The 19111-nt window shown below is 36.7% G+C and overlaps 1 protein-coding gene across 9 annotated transcripts in view; it reads right to left on the bottom strand.

Moving 5' to 3' along the window:
* sulf1 (sulfatase 1) overlaps positions 1-19111 on the bottom strand; it is a gene marked incomplete at its 3' end in the record, with an annotated part of 40953 nt that overhangs the window by 2882 nt on the left and 18960 nt on the right. For 4 of the 9 annotated variants that reach the window (XM_082183884.1, XM_082183882.1, XM_082183883.1 and 1 more), the window contains 15 exons: positions 17899-18050; positions 15060-15229; positions 12577-12727; positions 12307-12482; positions 11275-11403; positions 10916-10972; positions 8880-9015; positions 6832-7042; positions 5487-5742; positions 5293-5389; positions 5114-5208; positions 4162-4239; positions 3368-3540; positions 2594-2736; positions 2170-2293 (listed from right to left, as the gene is read on the bottom strand). In XM_082183884.1, coding sequence (XP_082040010.1) covers positions 2170-2293; positions 2594-2736; positions 3368-3540; positions 4162-4239; positions 5114-5208; positions 5293-5389; positions 5487-5742; positions 6832-7042; positions 8880-9015; positions 10916-10972; positions 11275-11403; positions 12307-12482; positions 12577-12727; positions 15060-15229; positions 17899-18050 — 2148 coding nt within the window. Of the gene's footprint in view, positions 1-71; positions 123-560; positions 595-2169; positions 2294-2593; positions 2737-3367; positions 3541-4161; positions 4240-5113; positions 5209-5292; positions 5390-5486; positions 5743-6831; positions 7043-8879; positions 9016-10911; positions 10973-11274; positions 11404-12306; positions 12483-12576; positions 12728-15059; positions 15230-17898; positions 18051-19111 lie in introns of those variants that run through there. The other 5 variants (XM_082183887.1, XM_082183888.1, XM_082183889.1 and 2 more) reach the window with 5 other exon arrangements.

Raw genomic sequence — 19111 nt, 5'->3', positions numbered from 1 at the left:
TATATGGTGTGGAGAACTACTTGACAGTGGAATGAGAACAGAAATGGATTCGTATGGTCTCAAAGACTCACAGGAATGAAAGGCTTGGCCTCCTCAACTTTGACCATTTTCGATGCTGTTGCCTGGTAAGCAGGTAAGCCAAAAAACAGAGATGTCAAGACAGGCATGGACGAGAAAAATGTAATTAAAAAGTCTCAAATATTGATGATCTGTGCACTGAGATGTTTATGAGATGCTATTTCCCACTAAATGATGTGTATATGAAGTCTCAAAAGTCTTGGATTTAAAATTTCAAAACATTTTATAAATAATGTAAATGATTTTGGTTTAAATGACATCTAGGCATACATAAAAAGCAACAAACTGTTCAAGAGTTAAAATGAACTTGTAATTGGGGTTTAAAATACTAATATTCGTGTGATTTTTAAATGTACTTAAATTGTTAGCTCAACCCAGCATGCAACCACACACTTAGCTCAATGAAACATGGCGTATTAGTGGAAACAAGCTGCCCATGCAGTTATTTCAAAAGCCAATGAGGGATTCAAAAATGTGGATACCTGTGTTGATCATAGCTTCCTCCATCTTTACTTCCTGATCAGGAAAATAAAAGCATTTAACATGTTAAATGTCTATTGTAATTAAAAAAATGAAGTAAATCACATTGCAGATCTTCATGCATAACCCTCAGCTCCTGAGGAGAGGTTGTGTTAAAGACACAATGAAGGAATGATGATTTAAAGGATAAATGAGGAAAATCCTCTGATGGTCCTGAAGAAAAAGATAGTAAGGAAGTGTAGTGTTAAGAATGGAATGACTGTTAACAGCGATGAATGACGTAAGGTCACAAATAACATGAGAATATGCCAACATGCAGACTAATATGTAAAAACATGCATCTGTTTTTGTGATATTTTGTGGTAAATCCTTTTTTTTTTTTTTTTGCCTCTCTTTTGTTTTTTAACGGAACAGAGTCATACAGATCTGAAACAACATGCGTATGAGTACATGCTGACAATCTGTTTTTTGGGCAAACTATTGATTTTAGATTATTTATCACAAATCAATGCCATTGTTTTTGCCCCCCAAAACACGGGTGCTGACCACATTATTAATTTAGTTGTTGAAAAGCTATGACGATTTGTATAAATCAAAAATATTCAATATTGCAAATAATCTCAGTAGCATTTATAACTGGTCTTTATGAGGTCGTTATGATGAGTCAGTCTCTCCTCATAGGAAATTATAAACGGTTTTCAGAACAGTGAAAATCTCAGTGGTTCTGATGACAGCAGGTTTTATACAGCCAATTACCCAAAGTTATGACCTCTTCCTTCCTAGAAATGAATTTTTAAACCACAATTCCACTGCTAAAATATATGAAAAAAAAAAAAACACTCAGAGAGGAATGTTTGTCAGTATGTTTATAGTTTTAGATTTTCAAAATTACACAGCACATAAATAGGTTCTTACACCTATAAATATATATAAATATAAAATAAACCATCTCTATTGGTACAAAACTTTCACAGGAGCCATTCATATTCGCCAGGAATGGGAAAAAACGCAAAACTATGAGATGATGTGATTGCTAGACTGCTGAAATCACTGTCCCCTGTTGAGGGAATAAAATGGAAAATATTAAAGGGAAATAAAGAGATGAGCAGGTGGTTTAGAGAGAAACCAAACTCAGTGACCAATCCATCATCCACCATTTAGAGATCCGACACATGGTTCATCCCATTCATGCGTCCTCAGAGTGTGCCAAAACATATTTAGTGTTACTAAATATTCAGCACTTTCTTCTCAACTTGGACAATGAAATCTTGGCTTAAAAAAATGAGCCAGCATGCATCATTGTGTATACCTGCTAGAATAAAAAACAATAAATTAGCCTAAGTTGGTTTACTGGTTGGTTTTAAATGGCGCTTCAGGTAGTCAGGCTGGAAGACCAGCAAAAAAAAAAAAAAAATGCTGGGAAACCATCTTAAACCAGACCAGCAAACCACCTTAGGCTGGTTTAATCTGGTTTCTCACCAGAGATGCAACTGGATTTTTCAGATTTGGACACTGAAAGCATCTTAAAATCAAAAATAAAGGTGTGCTGGCATGTTTTTCCCCCCCATTTCACACGGAACATGTGGTGCAGAGACTGGACAGGAGTGTTACCTGCATCTGAGCTTTTGGGTCTGGGGTTGCACTGCTTGTGGCCTTGACAGCTCCTCATTTCCATCAGCTGCAAATGCAATTGGCTCAGAATGTCCCTCTCCACTGTGTAAACAGCGTTGGTTAACTGCAAAACATAATATGTATTATTGAGTCAGTTATTGTAAGTGCTGTAATGTAGATGAAGGATAATAGCATGTCTTTACAGGAAGAGTCATTATCCTCAGAGTTCTTTTTTAAATTATGGGCTTTTAAAGCTTTTATTTAACAGTGCACTGCATACAAAGAAAGTAGTGAGGCAGAAGGATCAGATTCAAACCTGAATCCCCACAGCAGCGCTACAGCACTACTGATGTGCATAATCTCAGACTCAATAGAGCAATTTATTCTACTCAAATGCAACTGAAAACATGTCACACATCCTCACCTGATACGGGTCACTGTTTAGGTCAAAATACTCCAGGAAGCCAGTTGCAAATTCACAGAAGAGCGTGTTGTGAGTGTCATTAATAGTTCTCAGACACCAGTATGTGTTGTTGTTAGAGCTTGTGCAGGCACAGAAGCCACCCACTATGAAAAAAAGAGAAATAGTTTTGTCAATGAACACATTAACTAGAAAAAAATATGTTTAAAAAGAGCTGACTTATAGACTACACTCTCAAATAATGGTACAAAATCTGTCACTGGGGCAGTACCCTTTCAAAAGGTACTTATTATTCAGTGTACTTCTCGGGATTTAGATTCATATTTGTGATTAAATTGATCATTCAGACCTCTTTGTGAACCAGTTTTAAAGATTCAAAGGAACTGAATTAAATCAGAAGATTCATTAGAGAACTGGATATCGCTCTGACCAATCTGCATAGTGCATAGCTTTTATTTTTTGTGCCTTCGATTTGAAAATATAATGGAAGTGTCTGGAAAACATATCAGAGAATAAGTATCAATTTTCTCTTCAAAATGTAGTGGAGTTAAAAATATTTAGACATGTAAAAGTAGAAATATCCAAAAACTGTACTTCAGTACAGTAACAATGTATTTGTACTTTGTTACTACACACATCTGACTAATACATACACTTTAGGCACTAATATTTACCTTTAAGGTACTAATATGTACCCTTTATGAGTAAATAAGGTACAAAGGTGTATCTTTTCTACCCTGTTTAAGAGTGTAGCAAAAACAATGAGCATTTCCTTACAGTTCCAGAAGGGGGCAGTCTGCCAGTGGTCATTATTGTGTGTGAAGCAGGTGAGACCAGGAAGACTGCAGTCATCACCCTTCTTCTGCCTCTTCCTCTCCTTCCTCTCTTTCTTCCTGCGGCGGATCTCGTTGTAGAGTTGAGCCTTGCTGTCCACTTCCTGCGTGGCCTCTCTGGTGGCATAAATGAATGAGACATTAGAGCCAAAGCAAAAGGGAACGCCATCCCAGGTGAGTTACACAATGATTGGGGGAGGTAGACCAGCCAGCTCCACACATAGATGGGGTCAGAGGTCGTGAGAAAGTGGAAGGATCGTGCACACACCACCCTCCCCCAAACCACAAGGTTCTTGTCCTATTTTCAGATCAGGGTGTTTCATAATCTCACTTTACAATTAAAGTGATTTGTTTACACTTGAAATGCTAATGTTTATGGGTAGACACATGGTATAAAACAGTGACCCATGGAATGAAAAGAAGTCAATGTACAGGTACACATGCATGCATGCAACATTACACATGCAACAGGACCAACGGAGAACTCTTAGATTGCATGATTTATATAAGCTCACCAACATTTCCACCAAACCGATTGTAAACATATCCATACACTATTTCACATACAACAATCATTGAATTTAGAAGAGACATTATCGGTGTGAATTGTGTATTGTTTAAAGTGTGTTAGAGACGCTACACAGATTTAGCCATTAATCCAACACACTTTAACAAAGAGACAATATTACAGAGTACAGACAAACTGACGAGGCACAGACGCACACGAAAAGGACTCACTTAAAGGGATGGAGGTGGTCATTCCTATTCTTCAATCTTTCAGGTTTGTTTTTCTGCTCTCTCTCTTTGCTATAGTAACTGGTTGTAATAAGGAGAGAACAGCACTAAATTCAGCTGGAATTTCTCAAAAGGCCTTCGACTAACTCAGATTGATTTGCTAAATATTGCTGTTCAGATTCAAAATGATGAATTTGTAACTATTTAATCAGGATTGAAGAATTCAGATATTCAATATCCAAACTACAGTTACATTATCATTCAGAAGTTTGGGGTTGGTAAGATTTTGTCTCACCAAGGTTGTCTCACCAAGGCTGCATTTATTTATTAAGTGAGTTTATATTCAATATTAGAAAATAAACTTAATTCAAAGGGAAAACAAGATTATTTTTCTTATTCCATTGGCAGATACACAAGGCATTCTTGTTTCAAGGAAAAACTCATTTTCATTTTGCTTCGAGTAAATGTATCTTGATTTAAGAAATGTCGAGATATTTGAACAGGAAAACAAGACAAAAATTAATAAGAAAATAATTTCTTAAAGTAATATCCCAATTTAAAACAACGGTTTTCAATTTGAATATATTTTAAAATGTAGTTTATTCCAGCAATCCTTAAAAAATTTGGTGCTCAAGAATAATTTTTTTAGCATTAATGTTGAAAACAGTCAATAGAACATCCAAAAGAACAGGATTTATTTTTAAATGTATATTTTTTGTAATAATATAAAAGTCTTTACTGTTGATTAATTGAATGTTCCCTCACTTAATAAAAGTATTAGTTGCTTAAGAAAAAAATCTTACTGACTCCAAACTTTTGAACAGTAGTGTATCTAAAGAAGTAAAATACAAGAGAGATGATGAGTGGAACGATGACCAATCATGTTTCCATTGTACGCTCAGAGTTGCCTCAAAATCATCCAGTTCACATTGCCAAGACAAATGTCAAAACTGACCTCCTCTTTCCACAGTCACACTCATCTGGTCTCCTCCTCTTCAAATGACCTCTAACCTCACGCAGTTTCTTCATTTTATCTTGGAGAAGTTCAATCTATGGGACAAGTATATGAAAAACATCATTCATGTGGTTTAAACAGCAGTAATCCTAAAGTTAGTATGGGACAGTGGGTCTCACCTCTTGGTCCACAAAGTTCTTGTGGTCTTTCCACGCTCTGGAAGACTGGTAAATCTCTCTTTCACAGCGCACAGTGTCGTTCATTAATATGAAACACCTGTGATCCCAAGTCAAAATTAACAATAAATGAGCAAAACACACTTAGCAGCCTAAACTACAATAATACTGAATGTCCAAAGGCTTGCAGCTCTTACTTGTGTGTGACTTTGAGAGAATTGGGGTATCCCACAGCATTAGTGTCATCTGACTGCATCTCCTCTGATCCGTCATCAGACTCCAACCCAAAGTCAGAATCAGTACCTCCCTCAGGTTCATAGTGCCGTTTGCTGATTGGTCGAGGCTCAAGAGGGGTTTTGTCATCAGCCTGCAGGTCCACATCATAGATTTGGCCCTCAAACTCCACTGACAGGGATCTGGCAGGCCGTGTGTGCACAAAGCGAGGTCTGTAGCCTTAGGGAGGACATCAGCATAAGCTACACATACTTAAATACTCACATTTCATAGTTAAATATTTATTAACATTGCTGGAGCTCCTTAAATTTCCACTTCCACAAAAATATGCCACTTCAGCTCCTAACCAATAGATGGCACCAAAAATATGATTCAGAGTTCTCTCACTATGGGAGTGACACTGAAGACTGGAGCAACAGCTGCTGAAAATTCAGCTTTGCCATCACAGACAAATTGCATATTGAAAAATATTAAATTGAAAAAGTTATTACGAACTGTAATAATATTTCACAATATCAAATGCATACAGCCTTGGTGAACATAAGGGACTTTAAAAAACATTTTAAAAAATGTAACATTTTAATTTATGTATATTATTACATCTATCTATCCATCCATCCATTCTCCAAACCACTTATCGGTCGCAGGTATATTCTTAGTTATAGAATACTTTTATAGCTTATATATAGCTTTTTATGTAGTTTTAGTGTAGCTAACTAGTTAAACGTTAATACTTTACAGTAAGGTTTTATTAGTTAACATGAACTAAGAATGGACAATACTTCTACAGAATGTATTAATCTTAATGTTAATTTCAGCATTTGCGAATGCATTATTAAAATCTAAAGTTGTATTTGTTAACATTATTTAATGCACTGTGAACTAACAAACAATGAACAGCAGTATTTTTATTAACTAACATTAACAAAGATGAATAAATAGAGTTAACAAATGCATTGCTCATTGTTAGTTCATGTTTGTTAACACATTATACCTTATTGTAAAGTGTTACCAGTTAAACTAAATAAGTAGTTTGTATCTTGGGAAGATAGTTTCAGTGTTGAACAAGATTAGTCCATTAGTAGTGAGGACTTTGATTCTTCCCAGTGACTCAAAACTTTTGAATCAGTTCACTCTTTACCGATTTGATAAGTGCCTCTTCCTGTAGGCTACATTGATAAACCAGTAGGTGGCGACTTGTGAGTGACTTTCAACCCAAGTCTAAAAGGTCCAGTGTTTGTCTACACAGTCTTGAACAGCTAGCAGACCCATGAACTCTCTTCACCTCATTTGAGCGCACATACTTACGTGGATTACTGCTGTGGCCAAACTGTCGGTGTGCCCGCCGCGCTGCCTTGGCCGCTTTGTAAGGTCGCTCTCCACAGTGGCAGTCTTTCTCCCGGCTCTCATAGCTTCGAGAGCGAAGACTTCTCACTCTTTTCTTGGATCCCTCCTTCAGAGAGCTCTTACACTTCTGTAAACGCCACTTCCCACTGACCTCCTCCACACAGTGCCATTTCTGTAACAAAAAGGGCAGGAATTCAGCTTGAGGACAGACATTTTTGTCTGGCTAACCACTTAATGTGCTAGAGCCGCCTCATTTGCATAACCACAGCTATTTTATGAATTAAACTAATCCTCTGTCTGTGAACAGTGAGCTTTGCGGTCAAACATCTGCATTTGTAGAGTAATCCCATTAATTCACAATCATACGGCACAAGACCCACCTTGCAATTCTTTCCCATAAAGAAGCAATCAGAAGCCAATTTAGACTCAATCTCCTAATTTCGCAGAGCTGTTTACTTTGCAAACTGACCACAGCTCAGACATGTGCTCACGACTATGGGAAACCATATCCAAACAATGGCCACAACCCTGCTCTGTTTCCCTGTTAAACTCTGGAGTCCCGTCAATGAGTTTATGTATCTGCAGATGATGCTATATCTGTTTGCAGCAAGGATGTTTGTTTGAAGGGCGGCAAACCAAAAAGGAGTTAGCCAAGGCTAGCTTGAGCATTTCACTCATTTAGTTCCTCCAAACGTAGTAGCCAAACACCCCCACACACACACACGTTGAAAATTTCTTGTACCTCACATCCACACACAGAGACTGGCTCCAAATAGCCAGAAGTCAAACAGACATAAGCAAACAGCGCCACAGCCAACTATGTAAGGCCTCGCTTCTTGAATGACGGAGACACAACTCAGACTCAGGAAGAAACGGGCATAAACTTTCACACAGGCTCAATCACACACACTGCCCTCATTGACCCCACTGCAGGCAGTAAGACTGCGTAAACGCCGTCTTTGCTAGGCTTTTTCAACAACATTCCTAGTCAAAAAGAAAGAGGGAGAGTATATTGGAAAAACAGATACTGATACTCTACTCAAGCTAAGACTTGAGCTGGAAGTAGCAGACCATAACAACTTCAAGCTTTGTCTGTGCTCAACACCTAAACCATATCAGTCTTCTTAGAGTGTGCGTTTCTCACAAAATCCACAATGTCAATGTCAGTTCAGCGGTGAGGGGGAAGAGAATACATTGTACATATATTTTGCTGTTTAAAGTGAACACAAAAGCACATTCAATACATTTAACTTAAAGCTGCATTTAATACGAGGGACCTGTGTTAAAGCAAATGACGTCTAATCTAATTTCATGTTGACTTAAATATGTAAATAATGAAATGAGGTCTATTCATAAAATATATGTTCAGATCTTTCTCCAACACTTCTTCAGCTTTGTTCTGGCAGGTGACTGGACTAAAATGTGAATACGGAAACCTGCGTGTTATTCCAGGCGCACACAAACGACCTTTCTGCATTCAATCAAATTTCCAGACAAAGTGTTGCAGGCAATCACTTAACTTGACCATAAAATGAATCTGGTTTGCATTAGTGTAGTCCTTGAAATACTGTCTGCATTTACACTACCTGAAAATGTACCAATTTGTAATGTTCAGCTGTCTCTGATTCATTGCCACGCCACAGAGGTTCTGGTGCAGCAGGCACACAGTGTGCTGATGAAAGAAAACTACGACCAATCTCCAATTATCCTGAATTTTTTGTAAATATCGGTTTCAATTACAGTGGCACCACTCACAGGACATCGGCCATGTGCTGCACACTCCAATCTCCGGCTTCATGTTGAAGGTGCAAATTAATGTATTCAATCATTATAAGCTTCGTTATAACTCACAGTTCTTAGCACATAGCCGATAGTAGAGGAAACAAGGACCAGGTTGAGACTACGTGAATGTTTGAGGTCAAACATTGCGCATAAGTGGGCAAGTTCACATACAGATATATACAATGGGTGAGAATAACAGTGATGCATGTGTGTATTTGAGTTTATACCTGTCCTGGTTGTTCGCAGGGCGTCTGAAACTCAGCCTGCTGACACACTTCCTTCAGCTTCTTGTACTTGGGTAAGCTGTTGGAGTGTTGTGTGTTCAGGTTGCCTCCTGAGTCATCTTTCTTGCGCAGGATTTTACTAGAATGACAAATGTGCTTGGGTGAGTTGCTAGGCCACGTTTTGAAGTTGGCAGCCTCACTGAAGTTTCGGAAGCCTGGAAATCATTACCGTCCCTTCCAGGTCCGCATCTCATAACTGTTGTTATAAGTGCATACAGCTTTCACAGCACATAGAACACTGTAAAAAGTGATCAGTTGACTTAACTTAAAAAGTGAGGAAATCCGCTGCCTTAAAATTAGGTAAACTTCAAATTAAGTCAACTGATCACTTTTTACAGTGAAACAATGGGACCAAAATCTTCCAGGATATATCTGTCCTAGTTATCGTTCAACAGGGGATTTTTTTTATTTTTGGGGAATTTGTAAATATTGGAGTTTTTATGTGTTACTTGCAGTTTTCCTGAAAATATTTGTGAAATTTACTAGCAATTTCTAAGCAAACTTGTTTCTAGAACAATTTCTATGTATTAGATTGTACATAAGACATTTGTTAAGCCCATCCACCCATAACAATAAAGCATTAAAAAGGTAGAATTAGGATTTGAAGTGGAGCGAACCCAAAAATGTGATGATTCTGATTTAAAATATGAATGAAGTCCCCCCAAAAGCATGAATTCAAAATATTTTATGGAATTCAATAATAGATATTGGTTACATGTTATTTTAAGGTGACATAGTTACATTGTACTTAATCAAATAAGTAGAGTAATATTAATGAACTACTTACTATAGAGTTACGGTTTGGTTTAGGGTTAGTTACTTGTAATTATGCATAATTTACTGTCATTACTATAGTAAGTACATGTAGTAACGTGTAACTACGTCACCTTAAAATGAAGTTTTACAAAAACTTTGCCATCATCTACAATCATTTAAAACTTTTTAAAAATATAAAAGTGCTGGAACACCATTCCGAATCATTCCGGCCTCCGCCTGTAGCGGAAATGAAATACTCTGCATGATTTCACCACGGCTGATAAATGAAGTACTCACTAATCTGACTTCTCACAAAATGGGAGCTGTCGTGACCGTGCAAAACAGGTTGAATTAATGGCATTTTGGTATAAACATGCTTCGAGTCCGCGGTCTGGCTTTATACACAACAGTTACTGAGTCACGGAAGCAACAGCCGGCACTGATCAACGATGTGCTTTACGATTGCGCCATCTCTGGAAAACCTTCTTTTACTTAGCCTTAAGGAGAAACTAAGCACAGGCTGACTGTGGGAGCGATAATGTGCCATTATGTAGACTGACAGCTCCATGTGAGTGACACGAGGAATGCTAGACTGAAATAGCTGCGTGGTTGAGCCCACGGCCACAGTTACAATATATAAGAGAATGCAAAGGCAATGTGAGTTAAATAGGGTAACCTCAATACCATATACCCACATTCCTAACATCAGTCACAGAAATCAAGGGAAACACTACACACACATATCAAGTTTGAGTCTGATACCACAGGTAATATCATATATTTCCCCTGGGGAAGGATTTTTTTTTTTCTGTCACGAGTAGGTTACTGAAACATATCCGATAATGGGGGTCTAAATCTGCCATGTGAATAGTTGAGCTCCTGAGAACACATTTGATCAAAGAATGTAAAAGTCTGATCTTACTTGTGATGCTCTAGTGATTTTTAATGGTAATTTGGAAAAATACGAATATTTTTTGCTTCATTTTTAGGTGAACTTGAACCAAGACACGTCAAGGAAGAAGGATGTTTGTGCAATGGAATCCTAAAATCATAACAAGTACTTCTGATCTTATCTTTTGGCGATTTTACAACGAAATCCTGGAATGGTTTGAATTGTATGCGGTGAGCCTCCTTTACAAAATAAATCAATTCAAATTTATTTTGCACATTCTGCAGTGATTTTATAGTATGATTGAGAAGAGAGGGAATATTGTTTGTCTTACCCCCGCTCCACGAGGAATGTGTCCCTCCAGACTTTGGGTTTCCGGTTGGGTTTGAATCTGCAACATGAAAACGCAAATATTTTATTTCACTCAATCTTTGTGTCATTTGCATACCATAAGCAGATGTTTAACTTGGCCTGAATTATGACACCTTAATTTGCTCAACATCTCCTGCCATCGTGAGTGGCAGTGACCCCAGAACATTTCCAGCGTTCTTTACTCGCCAGAAACCCTTTATAAATTAACTCCAAATGTTCAGGAACCATTAAACTCGAGTTAATTAAATTAAAAGCAATAAACAGATACTACCCAACCATATATTATACTGGGAATGTGTTTATGAAGAGGATTTTGCTCACCTATTGCCAGTCTTTTCCTGCTCCAAAAGCTTCAGGATAGATTTGCCATCCATATCGGGTGGAGTGTCCAGGCCAGCTATATCCAGGATTGTGGGTGCTAGATCGAGGTTTAGCACAAGATGGTTGTTCCTGTGGAGTAATATATTATATTATATTATATTATATTATATTATATTATATTATATTATATTATATTATATTATATTATATTATATTATATTATATTATATTACAAATAACGGCAACACTTTATTTTAGGGTCCAATTCTCACTATGAACTAGTTGCTTATCAGCATGCATATTATTAGGATATTGGCTGTTAATTAGTATACATATAAAACACATATTAATGCCTTATTCTGCTGCATGACCATATTCTACACCCCTTAATCCTACCCAATACCTAAACTTACAACTATAACTATTAATAAGCAGTAATTAGGAGTTTATTGAGGCAAAAGTCATAGTTAGTTAATGAGAATAGGACCCTAAACTCAAGTGTGACCTTAATAACTGTTAATTTAAGAATATATAATTTAATGTATATCTAAAGGGTATATATTAATAACACACACGCATATATATATATATATATATATATGTGTGTGTGTGTGTGTGTGTGTGTGTGTGTGTGTGTGTGTGTGTGTGTGTATATATATATATATATATATATATATATATATATATATATATATATATATATATATATATATATATATATATATATATATATATATATATATATATATACATACATTTTAATATATAAACAAAGTAATTGTTAAAAGTAATTTCTATATTATATCGCTAATCATCATCATAATTTTTACATACATATTGTACACAGTAGATTACATTTATATATTTATGTTTAATATATCAGTAGAAAAAATATAGTAAATGGCTAAAAACTAATAATAATTCCTAAAATAAATATGTAGAATAATATATACATTGATTAATTATATAAATAAAGTGTGAAAAGAAATTATATTGTGCAAAAGGTGTGTTTCAAATAGAAATTGATTTTACCTTGCCCCTTGCTCCACATTAGGACCTCTGACAAAAAAAGGCACTCTGATGTCAAAATCATATGGCATAGACTTCCCTTTGACTAGGCCAAACTGGCCAATGTGGTAACCATGGTCAGCTGTGTAAATGATATAGGTATTATCCAGCTCCCCAGTGTCGACCAGAGCATTATATATCTGTAATGCAGAGCAAACACACATTTCCTTTCAATTCATATACAAAGCCAATTGAATATCCAGAATTCAGAGCAAGAAAGCCTAAACCACTGACCTTTTCCACCGAGTCATCTACAGACATCAGCGTCTGGAGCCTCTTCCTGTGCAGGTAGTTGGTGAACTCCATGTGAATTGGCTTCATCGGGCCGGTGTACTGCATGATCCAGTGCTTATCCATGTTTGGTGCGTAGTTATAGCTGGGAGTTCTGTGCGAATAAACACAACATGCTACTGTGAGAAAAACATGCACCTGTCTGCTATTTCACAACCACTTGTGCTTAAAGTTGTCTGTTGTATAACACACTTGACAAGCATCAATAACAGAGCAGTCGCCCTTCCCCCTCCACGGAAACGCACTAATTCTCCTCGCTAGGTGTTTTTCTTGGGTTCGCTCTCCATCTCTCCTCACACCATGCTGAGAGTCTCAGGGTTTCTTGGCAGCATTTAATCGTTTGAGGGTTGGCACATGCAGAAGAAAAATAATAGCTTCCCCAGCCTTCAGGCCCAAAATAAAGTTTGTAATAAGTCCAGCAACGACAGGGCTATAACTCATTTGCATTTGAAGTGGAGAATAAAAAGCTGGGTAAACAGGAGGCTGCGGACTAGTTTGTGGAGCTAAGGCTACGAGATGGCCACCTGTTGACTGCAGTTGGCCTCCCTCCACAGCTGAAAGACATGGTCTTCCTTTGCTTTTCTGACCATACTCTTGTGCCTGGTGTCATAATGAATGATGGCCACAGGAAAGCTCCATTCTGTCTGAGTGGATGGCTTCTGCCCTTTCCTCCTCAGTCCGTCTTTGTCCGCTCACTGAACTCTTCACCCAGCCAGTGAGGCACACTAATATACCACACAAAAGGAACCTGTCTCTTTGCACAGGTAGAGCAAATTTGGAATTTGGAGGTCAAAGGATAGAATTAGTCTGACTTTGACACCTGTCACAAGGCAGCGTGAAGAACATTTGTCTTTGAGATTAAATCCTCCTTTGTAGTTTCTGCTATAACATTGAAAGCATTACTTTTCATGAATTGTTCGCAAAACTCTCACACTGTGAAAATCTGTTTGAAAACTAAAACTAAAATCAATTTCATGGGCAGATTTATTTTATAGCAATATAAACAATGCGTTTAAGATTATTTGCAATAAATCCCCACATTAGAAAGCTCACATGATTATGTAATGCTTTTCTTCCAGAGTGGCCCAAAAATGATCTGTGGATTTATTAACCCATTAACATGATGACGTTAGCAGGGCCACCTACTATTCTATTATGGAAATTAATAATACAAGAAAAAAAGTTAAAATTATGAAAAGTAAAATATAAATTAATTGAATTTAAATTGTACTTACATTATTTATATATTTATATATGCATAAAATATAAATAAATGTGTAAATAAATAAGTGTATAAATATTTTTTTGTGTGTGTGTGTGTGTATGTATGTTTGTATGCATGCATGTATTATATATAAAATGCATATGAATAAATTAAAATTCTTGGAGCCATAACTTTTTTATGCTTGAGCACCTTATTTCTTTTGTTCGGATGTGCATGCTTTTGTTCATTTTCACACAGATGACAAATAAACCCCCAAACGTGTCTGAAACCATGCTGCATCATTCCAAAATGCAACCTGCGCCTGCCATCTGTTTCCCTGTTTTTTTTTGGTACAACTTGCCAGGCAACCCTTTCGGCACTAGAGCGACTTGCCTGCCGATGTGAACCTCGGGGTATCCAAGTGTGATCTATTCAGAGCCCATGCACTTAAAAACATATTAATAACACAAAAGGGTCTTCTAAGACAATGCATTCCCCAAACCTATATAGTGAAAGGCATGATTGATATGAGAGAAGCCAGAAAGTTGTGTAGGAAGACAAGCTGAAAGAATTGTGAGAAAGAAATAGATAGGCCTGAGGGACAAAAGTGTGATGTCGCCCTGACCAGGATCCTGACATGCTTGGGATGTTAAGGACTTGGAGATGGATGGCCTGTTGCCACAGCACAGTGTGTGGAATAGGAGCCTAGCCACAAAACTGATAGTGCAGTGAAGCCATAAAGGTCTTGGCACCAAAGAGAGGACCATAAAAATCTCATCCCCCATCATCTTACTTGGCATGTGCCAGAACTTTACTTGGATGATAAATCACTTCAGTTTCATGGTGGTAGTGTCACGTGTGAAGTGCATTTCAGTGCACAGTCATCTCTTAAGAGTCTAATTTTAATGGCGTATCCAAATATATAAGGCCACAAAAATTCCTAAAGCTACAAACTTATATTTATCTTTAAGCCAAATTATAATGGTTTAAAATTTATAGGAAAATGATCTGCTTGGAATGCTACTGTTCTTCTGAAATATGTGTCCCTTGGAATATCCTATTATAAATACATACAGGACAATAAAAATATCTAGACTCAACAATTCAAACTCCAGGGCATATTCCAGCAGGGCTTGGCTCTTGGACAGGATACATTGGGTTCAGTGTAGTTCAGCATTGTTGCTCTAGCAGAGTGTAACTAAATGTTCTGGGAGTCACTCACATGTGCTGGGAAGCGTTTGGGAAGAGCTCGGAGAACTGGGGTGCTGAATCCTCTGGGCCATGAGGCGCTGCATGACTGATCACCATCATCACCGGCCGATGCGGGTACATGCGCTTGGACATTCGAAAGTAGTTGATGCTGTCATTGGTAATCAAATCAGTGAAGTAGTCCTGGAATGGGCAGAATAAATTCAAACATAAAATACAATGCTTGGTTTTGGCTTTGCTTTCAAGGCTTAAACAAAGAAAACAAGTTTTTTTTTGGTCCAGATCTATTTATTTGTATTTAGGAATTTATTAAATGTATTTAACCATTTTTATATACTGTAAAAAAAAAAAAAGTTGCTGCCTTAAACATCCAAGTTGAGTGTACCTAACAATTTAAGTAATTTAAACTTAAATTACATTAAACTGACTTGAAAAAAAATTAATCTTGTATAACTTATAAAAAAAAAGTTGAAAATTGCTTAACTTATTTTGAAGAGTTAAAGCAATGTCAAAATCTATGTTGTCAACTTATTGATCATATAACTTTTTACAATGTATACGCATTTATGCATTTATGAATTTATCTGAATTATTATTGAATTTTTCTATCTTTATTTGTAATTTTATTTTAAGTATTTGAAAATAGATTTTAGAATATTATATTCATAACCAAAAAGGTAACACTTTGTTTTGATGCTAACATCAAACATGCTTACATTATTCTATAACTGTCAATTTATACTAACCCTAACCTAACAGTCTACTTATATTCTAATGAGAGTTAATTGACATGTAGCTGCAAAGTTACTTAGTTATAATATCTAAAGTGGACCATCAAAATAAACTGTGACCAAAAAACCCCAAAGTAGTTTGACACTATTATTATTTCTTAAAAGGAAAACACAAAACAAAAAACCTTTGGTCAGCCAAATCATTCATGTGATGCAACCAACATGCAGGAGAGAAAAAATATAAATTTTCTTTTTGACAATCATGATTAGGATGTCAAGAATATTGAAAGTACACCATTACTTTTTACTTGGTTACACTTCATGACATTTTAGAATCATTACATTTCAAGTTTTCTTAAAAATAGTATAGACATTTTTCAAAATCACATGAAACCATTATTTATGATTATTCTTTATCATGGACACTATTATTTATCATGGACCCACATCAACAGAACTAATGCCCTGATGCTAACAACTTGGTATTGAGCACGACAAGGGTGTTGACTGCGTCACTCAATGGTAATAGAGGTTTGTAGCCCTCCATGGGTCTGGTGTTTTGACAACACTATGGTCTCAATCTTACTGCTATGAGGCAGCAGCAGGAATGCGCACAAGGGCTTGGGGGTAAAAATCACGTGATACTGAAGCCGTAAGCCCTTTGATGGCAGTGCTCCTGGTCTGGGCTGGTTGTGGGAAAGTCTCCATCCCCCCCTTCTACCCTCCCCATTGCTAAAACATGCAGCTACCGGCATCTGTGGGAGTGAAAATCTTGTGGAAGTTATTGTTTAGAGATGTGCTCAGTGGACCTTGTTCCTCAGCATTACAGCAAAACACATATATGTCACTTCAGTCTCTGTTGTACCACTAATTGAACCAGCATGTTTGTTTATTTTGGAAAACTATTCAGCATCATATTGAATGTTTGAGTGAAATAGCATCCGGATGTACCTAACCTGTCCAATTCATCAACAGATCTTTTGCCTGGACTGAATTAAGGCACAAACTGTGCCTTTGCAGCAAATTCTTAATGATTCACTTGACTAAAAGGCTACAGGTGATTTGAAATGTGCGGCATTCTTCAACAATAAGAATCATAGTGCATTCATTTATGATGCAAAATTTGGGAAAACATTTCTGTCCGAGACGTTCTTCTATACGTTTATAGCTCTGCCTACCTATTTAATCCCTTCAAACATGAATCTTAACCTTTAAACAGGAACCTTAACCTTTAAGTGTTCCTAAAGGGTTTCCAGGAACCACTTGAACACCTAGCCACAAAATTCCTCCAGACCTAATGGAGAAACCTTCAGCCTCTTGTGCCTCTCCGCTTATGGGCAACTTAACACCTTCATCCAAGCAGGTTATTGACATCCAATTAACAGTCGAAACATTTATTTACTCATCCCTTAGACTGCCTCCAACTCAATTTATTCCCAAACCATGAAACCTCAGCACAAATTCCACGTTCCCCAAAAATATGCTACCTGAAAAACAGCCATGAGAAGATCCAAAACCTTGTTTTGACAGCAGCTTCAAAACACTCGAGAGATGGAAGGTGGCCATATCAAATTAAACCTTTTAAACTCAGATTTTATCACTTCGCTCATATTGTAGGTCTTGCAGAAGGATGGTAAAAGTCTAGGATGACCTGCAAACAATGGCTATTTGAAATGGAATACTAGTTTAAAATTGCATAGTATATACTCTGTATACTGCTTGCTAAAGAAATGTAAAAGCAGTATGTGAAACAAAATGCTGTACTAGAGAAGTATGCCATTCTTAACATAGTCTAAATATCCACCCCTTTCAAATCAGCAGCACAACAACAGTGGTTGTTTCCAAAAGAAACTTTGCCCCAAGGACATCATCTCTTTGCCTACCAAGTCTTATTCAACATACCCACCTGATGATACACAAGACACTAGAGTAACTTCCCCATGCCCCCTTTAATCTAACCACATTCCATGTGGAGTCAACCAACCCAAATTTTATATGTAATTAGAGGCCTGAAATTAGTTGAGCACAGAACATACAATTGAGCATAAACTGAAAATTGAGTTTAAAGAAGCCTTTGGCACACTAACAGGGCTGTGAACTTATGTGACCAGGCGCACATACCTTGGCATAATCTGCGCCGTGCTTCTCCTTGTTCCCGTTCCGACAGACGGTGTAATTATAGAAACGGGAATTTTTGATCAGCCCCACCCATTCACGCCACCCAGGTGGGATGTAGGTGCCGTTATACTCATTGAGGTACTTCCCAAAGAAAGCTGTGGGAAAAAAAATAAAGACAACATATAAACTCGAGTATGTTCAGTGAGGTCGACGCAAAGACTAAAATTATCATTTTATGACAACTGTCTCAACACACTGCCTTTGAACAGTACCTGTAAATATCTGTCTCTACATTGTATTCATGTCTTCTCTACCCTTTCCCCTCAAAGCTAAGCCAAAACATCTTCCAAAAGAGCCGGGCACGCAGCCAGTCTGCCCTGGAGAGTTAATTGTAGACTAACACATCAGCTGGAAACCACAAGCAGTGGTAAGGCCTGAACCCCTGTATTCAGGGTCAGAACTTACTGCCACTCAAGACACACGGCACTGGGTTACCAGAATGTTTAGCTTCCACAAACCAGACAGATTAAAAATTCCTGTTGAACTTTTATTTGACTTTGAGAAACAAATGTGAAGCAAAAATCCCGTGAAATTGCAGAACACAAATTCCTAGTATATATTCAGAATAGTGCTAATGATAAATGACAGATGAGATATGATAATGTAAACTAATAATATTATTAATAATAATAAACTTTCATGAAGACCTTCAGGTCAAAACATTAAGCATAATTTGAGCATTATCAGTCAACAGATTTTTTTTTTTTTTTATGTGACATTTTCCTGGCAGAATTGTGTTCATGTAAAACTGGAATGTCTGTTATTTTTATTATTTAGATTAAAAAAAGATTAACAAGTATTACACACACACACACACAAAACAATAATGTACACTGCCATTCAAAAGTTTGCAGTCAGTTAGATTTGTTTATTATTATTTTTTATAAATTAATATTTTTATCTAGCAAGGATGTATTAATTTGATCAAAAGTGATAGACTTACTATATATATTTTTTAAATATATTAAAAAAAGTTATTTTAAATTGTAATAACTTTTTACAATTTTAAGTTTTTTAATGTATTTTTCATCAAATATAACATTTATATTAGTGCTGTCAATCAATAATAAAAAAATTATAATCACACGATTAATTGCGGTAACAAAGACTGTAAATGCTTTAAAAGCACTTGAATGAATGATAGCGTGATCAAATA

This window comes from Leuciscus leuciscus (genome assembly GCF_965113295.1).
Source record: "Leuciscus leuciscus genome assembly, chromosome: 11".
NCBI lineage: Eukaryota > Metazoa > Chordata > Actinopteri > Cypriniformes > Leuciscidae > Leuciscus > Leuciscus leuciscus.
This window is presented reverse-complemented; position numbering and strand designations above follow the sequence as displayed.